This window comes from Colias philodice, chromosome 18, assembly GCF_061535455.1.
Source record: "Colias philodice isolate Cphi_HAF_F1 chromosome 18, ilColPhil1 Martin Lab GWU primary, whole genome shotgun sequence".
NCBI classification, from domain to species: Eukaryota; Metazoa; Arthropoda; class Insecta; order Lepidoptera; family Pieridae; genus Colias; species Colias philodice.
In genome coordinates, this window is record NC_143103.1 from 4,491,507 (window position 1) to 4,502,773 (window position 11,267).

Here is an 11,267-nt window from a genome sequence, read left to right on the forward strand (position 1 = left end):
ATAAGCATACAGCAGGCAGTTATCTTAACAACTGTTATTAATTAGATATTAATTAAATTAAATTAATTAAAAAAACAACTTCTTTCAATTCTTAAAACTAATTTGAGAGCATGAAAACATATCAGTGTCATTAAGTAGAGAGTTATGCAAATTACACATTCTATGGAGTGGCGCTCGTTGACCGGCATTAGTTCTAGTGTGCCCTACGTGAAAAAGATTTTTGGATATATAAGACATTAATTTTAAATACAAAGAAGTTTAATGTTACCTTAACTTTTTAAATAATAGGTAAAATTTAAATATTTTAACTAATTAAATCTTGATATTAAATCTTTATAATTAAAAAAGTATAAAAAATTTCCAGGTAAGTCATTCTTTTGGGTTATTTTGTAAATTGCTAAAATTTAATTATCGTGTATATTTTTCAATTATGTTTGATTATATGCGAGAGTCGGGTCCTGGTGTTTTTTTAACACCATATTAGCCTTAATTTACTTAAACGCAGGTGAACGCGGGGATATTATCTATTTTTCGCGGTATATTCGTTAAGTTTTTTTAACAAACCTGTTAAACCTAGATTCTGATCGACTTAAAAATGTTAAAGTGGTATCAAATACTAAAACACGGCACAGCGTATAGCGTTAATAAGTAGGGTTATGTAATAAAAAATTATATAGATGACGTAAACACCAACTTGACATTTTTTTTTAAAGGAGAAAGCTTTTGTTAGATTTTTGCTACTAGTAATGATTAGTACAGTGCATTTTTTGCATTCGTTCATAAGCGTCCGTCTGTGAATAGACATGTTATTATTTACGTATGTACTTGGAGGTAATCTTATATATAAAAATGAATCGCAAAATGTGTTGGTAAGCGCATAACTCGAGAACGGCTGAACCGATTTCGATAATTCTTTTTGTATTATATTCCTTGAAGTACGAGGATGGTTCTTATGTAGAGAAAACGTAAACATGTACCACGGGCGAAGCCGGGTCGGACCGCTAGTATTAAAATATATTTGAATTTAGTACATACTAACTATTATTATTACAATGGACATTTTATTATAATATTTACTTACAAAAAAGTAGATTAGTTTTTCATTAACCGCAATTTTTGTAAACTTTAGTTACAAAAATTATATTAGTGAATACTGGGAATATATCAGCTTTAGTTACCGTGGGTATTCGTACAGGTTTGGTCAATGTGTTGACGTGACAATATATTCAAAAATATTTTATTTAATGAATTAAATTATTAAACACCGTTATCCTTGAAATCGGTGGTTTGGTTTCACGTATAGAACGTAAATTCAATAAAATAAAAAAATATATATTTTATGTCTCAATTTTTCCTTAAAATTATTTCACTATTCGTGCACGCAAGGAGACTTAATCACGCCCCTTCGCACACCGTCCACACACAGCTCTCAGAGTCTCAGACTGGCTGTAGCCTCGCAATCGTCAGCGTCTTTTGCGCAGTATCCTCCATGAATTTACGGACAGTGACGAACAGAATTTTTCTTACATTTTTGAAAGACAACAACGTTTATTTATTTTTAATTTCAGATAAACATACAATTAGTGTTTTGGTGTTGTGTAAAATCCTGTAAGTATATGGATTCGATAATGAAAATTGGTGAAGATCTTTCCTTTTTAGCTTGAACAAGTTTACAAGTGTACGCACCTTGAGCAGCGTCGCGTTGAGGTGTATCAGGTAGTTGAACAGGTGCTGGTGCGCGTGCGGGTCGCGCAGCGCGTTGGGGTCGCCGAGCGCGGCCAGCATGCGGCGCCACATGACCCACGCCACGTCGGGCAGCCAGCCCCGGGCGCGCCCCCCCACCACCACGCCCACGCCGAGCGTGCCCACCCCGGACACGCCGGAACCTTCCCCGGAACCGTCCGCTTCCGACCATTCTGGAATACGGAGTTGGTTGAATTTCATGGAGTAAGGCGGCCATTTTGGTACCTATGAATCTTACCAAAGAAGTTTCACTTCTGACACGTGTTCTCGGCTCACAGGCTCTTTTTTATTTTATTCTCTTCGTTTCAGTTGGTTCAATTCGTTTGTTCATCTCTTTGTACTCTAAAGAATATCGCGCGCGCGTCAGATCGCTAACTAGCGTGCTATAAACACTTTACGGCTGACGGTCTGACGCGCGCTAAGTACGCGTCCTATTTGACAAAGGCTGATATTTTTTCGACCCATTCAATATTAAAACATACATTTAGCCCTACAACTAAATTAAATTTTCAAATTAAAAATAGAATCTTTCTTTTTTATAATTCTACTCTCAAAAAAATAATTTTTCCTCAAATGAATCGCCATAGATACAATAAAATCTATATGAAAACTTTTTGTTTACAATAAAAATTTATAATTCGTGAAAATAAAAACAGACTAAAAATTATTACTTACCAACATTGCCACCATCAGATGCCAAGTCTATTTGTAACGGTGAATCTTTGATAGAACTACTTTCAACGCCGCTCGATGGAGCCGGAGAAGGTGAGCGAGATCCTAAAGAAACATTTTAGTTAAAATTTTAGAAACACATCACGTTTACTTGAAAACAAATATAGCTAACATATTTTATATTGATCCAAAAAAATTAATTTAATATTAAAATTTAAATGCTTACCGCTAGCTGAATCTCTTTCTTCCTGTTGCGATGATTGCCTTAATGAATCCAGTGAATACCACCGCCGAGATTTGTTGTCAATCGAGTCTTTAGTTTCCTCTGTTAAAATTAAATTAAATATTGTGAGTTATATATTAACATGCTATTCGTAGCTTCCTGATTTCTGGAGAGAAGACGTAGCTAAAAGTTTATCTTTTTATATAATTGCTATTTTTATACATTGATTAATTTAATGTGCACTTACCACTATGATGTGTATGTCGCGATAGATGCGGGTCGCTACGACATCGTGCTAACGGTCGTCGTGCGTCCTTTCGCGGGTGTACCTCGTGACTCACACGGGGCGATTTTCCTGCATGTACGTACATTATTATATAAATATAATATAAAATATTTATTCAAATTTTTTACACGTATATATTATGTTCATTCGTGTCTTTCCTTTAAGTTGAACAGAGAAAATTCACAAATAATTTTAAATATACATAATCACCTATAAAAAAATCCCATATTAAAAACATCTTGTTGCCATACAATACAAGTAATAAATAAATTTAAAATTTTTGGAATATCATTCAATATTGTGCCTGGATTCTTTTTTTAACTAACATTAAAAAACAACGAATGTTCTTAATTCGTAGTATATTTTTTCTGCTTAACTTAGGTTATATAAATATCAAAATACAATAATCTCACCCGGTGTCCTGGTATCAGCGCACGGTTGCAGCGCCGGCCTGCGCAGGGGCGGAGGCCTGTGCGGGTAGGCGACGGGCGCGGGCCTTCGCCCCCTGCCTCGCCCGTCACCCGCCCCGCTAGACCCGGATTCTGATAGTTCGAGCGAGTATACGTGACGCGCTAGCACGCGAGTCAGTGTTTCCATTGTTTTCTAGAAGGAATACGATTTTTTTGGTTTTAGGTAGGTCAGTTTTTTTTTAATGTTAGTATATATTTGTAAGACAAGAAAGGATATTTGAATATATGTATGTTCCAAAGGTTAAGATTTTGTAAATAATGCAAAATTATCTAAAGAAATTGTTAGGGAATTAAAATTAGCATTTTAAATTTTTTCGAATCCGTAATAGTAAAAAATAATTATGCAAACGAAATAACTTTGACATGTGTTAGTTTCGAAAAAATGAATTCTTGATTAAAAAACAATTCAACTTACCGCCCATTCCTTGATTAAATCTTCCCAATGCGTGAGCCTCGTCAATAGTTCCATAAAGCTTTGCCACAGCTCTGGTTTTACAGCTACATTCAGATTTGCCTTAATCCACGTCACAATTAATGTTTGGAATAAAGCTGGAGCTAAAAACCCTCCTGAAATGGAAGAAAATAGTCGTAAATTGGATTCATATGCTATTTTTTTTGAAAATTCGAAAAAAGCATAATTATGATACAAAACAACTTACCTAGGGTATCTTGTTTCTTCTTTGGTGGAATTTTAGTCAAAACGATTGAAGTGATTTGGAGAAGAACCAACAAAAGTTGTTCCCTGCAAAGAGAAAATATCTAGTTAAAACATGCATTTACAAACCTTTAATTTATTGATTGATTGTTTTATTGATATACTAATATGTATGTACAGTCAGAAGCATAAATATATTACCATTTGCAGATTAGCAATAATATCTGTCATAAGAACGGGTTCAATAATATCTGTCTGCCCGTATACAGCAAAAATATCTGACATTAGTAGGCAGCATAATAAAGTGGCATCAAAATTATGTGACGAAAATGTTACAGCAAATAATTGTGACAACCTCTCGAAGCATAAATATGTGACGTCACCTAGGAGGCAATAATATCTGACACAATTTTATATTTCTGTATTGTAAAATATAATTGATTCCTCACAAAAAGCATAAATATGTGACACTAGCTTTCCGCCCGCGGCTTCGCCTGCGTTTTCACAGAAATACCGCATAGTTCCCGATCCCGTGGGAATTTTGGGATAAAACCTATCCTAAGTGTTAACCCAAGTTACCCTTTATTTGTCTGCTAAATTTTATTGTAATCGGTTCAGTAGTATTTGCGTTAAAGAGTAACAAACACACACATACACATCCTCACAAACTTTCGCATTAATATTTAATAATACTAGATTAGTAAGATAGGAAGTAGGATTATAGTAGGACTAGTAGGATAAGATAGGATAGGATTTTAAAAAGGCAAAACGTTATTTATTGAATTAGTGTTATGTATTTTGCTGGGGTAAGAATATGAACAAAAGACACATTATATTTTGTAAATATTTTTTTTTTTAATAAAATTACGATAATATAACTTGCCATAATTTTCGATACTCAATAGAATAATAGCAATATTATAGGCTAATTATAGGTAAATGAAAATGAATAACGGAGCAATCGTGTCAAACGCCGCTAACGTCAAATATAACAAAACATGTGACAAAACAATTTCTAAATAATACATGAAGGTTACACTGAACCTTCAAATAAAATAGATCTACCCAAGTGGGCATTCACATAAGTATATGAATACTTTAATTTTGTCATGATATGATATCCTTCTAATATTATAAATGCGAAAGTTCGTATCATGTAAGGATGTTTGTTACTCTTTCACACAAATAAAAGACAAAACAATGGAATTTGGCACACACATAGAAGGTAACTTGGATTAACGCTTATGAGAGCTTTTATCCTGAAAATCCCACAGGAACGGAAACTATGCGGATTTTTCTTTGAAAACGCGGGCGAAGCCGCGGGTGTTAAACTAGTAAGATATATGTAATATCTAGACATACAATATGTACTACAACGACGGCACAAATTAATTAATATGGTAATAATATTTTAGAACAACGGAGTTAAAATAAAATTTATTTATTTTGTATTAATTCAATATTAAATTGAAAATAAAATTGTGTCAGATATTATTGCTTCCTAGTTGATGTCACATATTTATGCTTTTAGTGTGGAATCAACGCAAAATACAGAAATATAAAATTGTGTCAGATATTATTGCCACCTAGTCGGTGTCACATATTTATGCTTTGTGTGAGGAATCGATGCAAAATACAGAAAATATATGAAATTGTGTCAGATATTATTGCTTCCTAGTTGATGTCACATATTTATGCTTTTTGTGAGGAATCGATGCAAAATATAGAAATATGAAATTGTGTCAGATATTATTGCTTCCTAGTTGATGTCACATATTTATGCTTTTTGTGAGGAATCTATGCAAAATATAGAAATATGAAATTGTGTCAGATATTATTGCCACCTAGTTGATGTCACATATTTATGACTAGCGGTCCGCCCCGGCTTCGCCCGTGGTACATATTTCGAAATAAAAGGTAGCCTATGTTCTTTCTCAGGGTCTAAAGATTATCTGTGCCAAATTTCATCAAAATCGGTCCAGTAGTTTATGCGTGAAAACCATACATACATACATACATACAAATCTTTCCTCTTTATAATATTAGTATAGAAGTATAGATTTGTATGAGGAATCGATGCAAAATACAGAAATATGAAATTGTGTCAGATATTATTGCTTCCTAGTTGATGTCACATATTTATGCCGTGAGAGGTTGTCACAATTATTTGCTGTAACATTTTCGTCACATAATTTTGATGCCACTTTATTATGCTGCCTACTAATGTCAGATATTTTTGCTGTATACGGGCAGACAGATATTATTGAATTAGTTCTAGTGACAGATATTTTTGCACATCGCCCCCTAGGCATATATTATTGCTCGTGACTGTACTACAAATAAATTAAATATGTTTATTTGCTTGTATATATTAATAAAAACATTAATTACACAATTTCTAGCTTCCACTGATAGGTTATTTTTAAGAGTGGGTATCAGACATGTTCACATCCATATAGATTATTAATTTAAAAAATGAAGGGTAACATGAATTTTTATCGTAAAGGTGAATCTAAAATGATTTTAAAGTCCACAAAAAACAGCATCTCACCAAGACCGATCATCCATAGCGATATGCATGACCATATATCTGTATATATTGAGCACGCGTTTGCACGTGTCCGTCTGTTCGTCGAGCAGCTGGTGGGGTGCGGGCCCGCCCGCCGGCGCCACGCCCGCACTGCACACGAACACGTTCGCCGCTTGCGTCATGAATACTTGGAGTACGTTCTGGAACATTCCATGTACAGATTATACAAAGGTAAGTTTTGTCGTTAAAGCTCGTAAGCATATGGGTAAGTTTATGTGACAGATGATTATGACGCAAATGAACTGCAGATAGGAAGGTTTTAGATCAGACATGACTGATGGCCAATCAATGAAAAATAAATTTCGAGTATTAGTGCATTCATGTATATCCATACTAATATTATAAATGCGAAAGTAACTCTGTCTGTCTGTCTGTTACTCAATCACGCCTAAACTACTGAACCAATTTTCATGAAATTTGGTATGGAGATATTTTGATACCCGAGAAAGGACATAAGCTACTTTTTATCCCGGGAAAATTACGCAATCCCGGAAATCCCACGGGAACGGGAACTATGCGGGTTTTTCTTTGACTGCGCGGGCGAAGCCGCGGGCGGAAACCTAGTATATAATATAATAAAGTCATAGGAAAGTCAAAGCTAAATCAATTTTTTTTAATAATACTTGGGGTGTGATCTTCCATCAATATCAAAGCTAAATAAAATGAAACTTTTACTATGCATTTTATTATTCCATTGGATTTATTATATACCTGTAAACCAGCCCGAACCATCAGGTTGTCCCTCCCCACTGCTCCCAAGTAAGAATCATTTCTCAGCCTTCTAGGAGGCACTTGTGGTTCCCCACTTGCTTGCTGATCATATGTATTTTCCAATAAGAATGGTGGTATCTCAGTAACCTGTAAATACTATAATCTTTAATGCATTCATCAAGAGATTTACGTAATTGGAGATGTTTAAATAAGGTCTATTTACACTCAGGTAAATAACAATTTTTTTCACTTGAGTCATCAAATTTAAAAGTATTTAACTTACATTCATTTGGATCCAGTCCTTATACAGTGCTATAACTCGTCTAACAGCCGCAGCATGCGAGAAAGGTAGCAGAAATGCTTGACGTAATACTTCTATCGTGAAATCAACGTGTTCCCGCGACGAACAGCACAGTACGTCGCGCACTACTTGATCAGATGACAGTTCTTCATACATGCCAGATCCTATTTAAATAAAACATATTATAGGCGATTGATAGATTAAATTTCAGATAAATTAGGTATATAAAATAGATGCTACTGTATAAAAATATATTCTCTGTAACATATTGAAAAAAATTTAAATGAAAATCAATAATTTTTAAAACTACTGTTGAGGTACTTAATAAATTGATTACTTACCAGATTCCAAACTAGGATGCGGTGTATTCGACGCTGAATCGTGAGAAGATGCTCTACTTGAATCAGATGGGTGTCCTACAGTAAAAGATGTTTCTTCTTCATGATGTAATGATGTTGCAGGTGTGGGAGTGTTCGAGTGAACGATATGTGAACCCGTGCTCGTCATTGAAGATGGTTGGCCACCATCACTCCCTTGTTTCTTCATGAAATGGGTATAATTTGCAACCCATTTTATCAATACTACTCTGCACAGGGCAAAGTCGTCTTCCAATATATTATGTTGCACTGGCAATTCTAAAATGGATAAAGGTTTGAATTAATTTTGTTACTGTATATTTTATTAACGATTAAAAAAAATACAATTTCTAACTTACCTAGGTTTGGCTTATATAGAGAGTTTCTATAATTAAATTGAGGATATATCACTGGTAAGTAGTATATTTTAAATTTCTCTAGTAAAAATGCAAAGCTCCTCATTGCCTTTGCGTGCGATCTGTCCTTCCAGTGTACTTTAGTAACAGATGTGGCCATCGCATCAAGCAACACTTCAAAAAAGTGTTTAGTTTCATTTTCAATTACTTTCTCGCTTGCACTGGGAGGTAGTAAAGGCTGAATGTCAACACTTTGAACAGGATTCAAAGCATTCGTATCATGAAATATTGAAGCTGACACATTTGCTAATTTCCCCATGAATCCAGTGGATGTTTGTTCAACTACTATTTTTTTTGCATTATCTGTGGTGGATGCAAAATTTGGATGTTGCAAAATATCATCCACCTTAAATTCGCTACTTTCTTGTGAAATATTTGTAACTACATCATAGACCTTTGGTTTGAATGGCGAGCCAATTGGAGGTAAGCAAGAGTCTGGTAGGCCAGGCACAAGGGAAGCAAACATCCTGTGTACCTCATTTGGGGCATTGTCACCGAGAGCTTGATACCATAATAAAAAAAATCTGAAATAAAAATAATTTCATGGATTAGTAACAACATTGCAGAGAGGTAATGTTTCTCTAATGATAAGTCATTACCTTATTGCATCTGCACGGAGCTTTTGAGAATTTCCACCGTGGAGGAGTTTTGAAAATATTCTTGTTAATGAATGCAATTGCCATCTTTTACCTAATAACTCTGGTAGCAGACATAAAACTTTTTCAAGAAGAGCTAGAGCACCTTCCAACTCTTCCTTCCCAGCCTTGTGAACTAAAATATAATTTTATGGTTTTCTTTCACCAAACACAATGCACCATCACTAGCATTTAGTTATATTAGTTGAATATGAATCTTCATTTACCTTATTATATAATGCATGTGTTAAATTGATAATGTATTGAATGATATTATTGTGTTTGTCTGTGATTATTGGGTTAAAATAACTTAAGTCTGGATGCAAAGCTTGAGAATTCACCAAGTCAAATAGGATAATTAATTAAATAAAATAGCCATACTGAAGTAGATGCTATTAAAAAATATGTTGCAAGCTTCCTTGGTGTAATTTTTGAGGTAGCCATAATGCTTGTGGGAGTGGAGAGTCTATAAATTATTAAAAACTCTAATAAACTAGCCCTCTTATTTTTTATATATTTTATTTCTTGATGAATATTAAATGTATGCAATAAATAAAATTGAAATCACATGACAACATACAAAACTTAAGCCTATCCACTCAAAAGTTGTGATGATTATCAGATAACAGAGATAAGCTGATAATGTTTGTGTGTAAATGAATGCTGATGCGTAGTAATCCAAATTAAAGAGACACAAGACAATGTAATATGAAAGCTATATCACCACCAATGAAAAAAACGATGGAATTTTTTAACACCAAACTCACCAAGGTGGAACGGAAGTTCTGTGAGGCAAAACAGAAAGAAATATAAGTAAATAGAAAATCATATTCAAGCTACTAGCTCCAGATAATTTTTTTTATACAGATTAACACAAAAAATTTCAATATATATGTTTTAAATTGAAACATAAGTTAGGTACATAAGCAAAATCTAAAAACAATAATTATATATTTGATACATACCTCTTTGCCGTAAACTATTTTCTGCCAAAATGAAATTATCATACAAAATAAAATAAACATGGCTAAAATTTGTTTCGAAATATGTTTTTGCTTCATCTGCATCAAAATGTTCTGAAAAAAAAAATTAACTTATGATTCACTTCAACTGAGTTTAAATCTACACTAATAATATAATATTATAAAGAGGAAAACTTTGTTTGTTTGTTTGTTTGTGTGTTTGATTGTAATGAATAGGCTCATAAACTACTGGACCGATTTTAAAAATTCTTTCACCATTCGAAAGCTACATTATCCACGAGTAACATAGGCTAGGTTTTATCCTGGAAATCCCACGGGAACGGGAACTATGCGGGTTTTTCTTAGAAAACGCGGGCGAAGCCGCAGGCGGAAAGCTAGTATGTAATAAATAGATTTGTGAATAAAGTCCCTTCAGTAACAATTACCAAGCAATAGAATATTTTAAGTCAAAATAATATTGATTACAATCAATGTATCAATCAACATTTTTATTATTTACCATTGTACTACATTTCATGGACAAACAAATTTCATTAAAAGATAAATTCTTAAATAAAAATAAGCCTCTGTCTACAAATCATAATAGAGAAAAGTGAGATACAGTTATTCTTTACTAATTAGCATGTTGAACGGTATCCGGCGACTATAGATGGGAAAAACTTTATTGATGGTATTTTAAATGATAAAAAATAAAATATACTTACCTAGTACTATTTTCAAATGTTTTAATCGGGTTGTAGAATCTTTTTTAGAGTCTTGTATTTTAACTGTAGATTTTTTGACATCTTGGTGAGATTTTTTTGTAAACATATCGCTAAATATAATTAAATTTTAGGACGTAGTTGTATGCATTGTTAACATTATGATACTTCACATTGTTTTTCTTTAAGTTTAATAAATTAACTTAACTTTTGCATAAGTATAAATACGAATTAAGTTTCTCGTTTTCACTTTGTCACAAATATCATGATTCCCAAGTTGACGTAAGCTATGTTTTTGACATCCATAGACAATTTCTATTTACGTTTTCGTTCTAAAACTTGTTGTAATTTTAATAATAAAATTTATTGTACTTTAAAGTGAATGTATATAAAAATATCTATAAAAAATAGCATCAGTGAAATTGAAAGAATTATATTTATTCACAATATTCATTATCCAGTTCTTAGTTTCGTATAAAATTGACCATAGACTATATGACATATATTTTGGCGCTACATCCTTAG

General features: G+C 33.3%; 1 protein-coding gene across 2 annotated transcripts in view; it reads right to left on the reverse strand.

Annotated features, from left to right (window-relative positions):
- The window catches only part of LOC149480378 (putative Rho GTPase-activating protein CG5521), a 28,817-nt gene extending 17,799 nt beyond the window's left edge, over positions 1-11,018 (reverse strand). The window contains exons 1-16 of one of the 2 annotated variants that reach the window (XM_089706527.1): positions 10,746-11,018; positions 10,024-10,134; positions 9,826-9,843; positions 9,023-9,194; positions 8,367-8,947; positions 7,993-8,286; positions 7,634-7,815; positions 7,351-7,497; positions 6,601-6,779; positions 4,054-4,136; positions 3,810-3,961; positions 3,338-3,527; positions 2,886-2,993; positions 2,642-2,740; positions 2,419-2,520; positions 1,687-1,916 (exon numbers count right to left, since the gene is read on the reverse strand). In XM_089706527.1, coding sequence (XP_089562653.1) covers positions 1,687-1,916; positions 2,419-2,520; positions 2,642-2,740; positions 2,886-2,993; positions 3,338-3,527; positions 3,810-3,961; positions 4,054-4,136; positions 6,601-6,779; positions 7,351-7,497; positions 7,634-7,815; positions 7,993-8,286; positions 8,367-8,947; positions 9,023-9,194; positions 9,826-9,843; positions 10,024-10,134; positions 10,746-10,851 — 2,754 coding nt within the window. In that variant the 5' untranslated portion in view covers positions 10,852-11,018. Of the gene's footprint in view, positions 1-1,686; positions 1,917-2,418; positions 2,521-2,641; positions 2,741-2,885; positions 2,994-3,337; positions 3,528-3,809; positions 3,962-4,053; positions 4,137-6,600; positions 6,780-7,350; positions 7,507-7,633; positions 7,816-7,992; positions 8,287-8,366; positions 8,948-9,022; positions 9,195-9,825; positions 9,844-10,023; positions 10,135-10,745 lie in introns of both variants that reach the window. The other variant, XM_089706526.1, reaches the window with a different exon arrangement.
- Between the last annotated feature and the right edge of the window lie 249 nt (positions 11,019-11,267).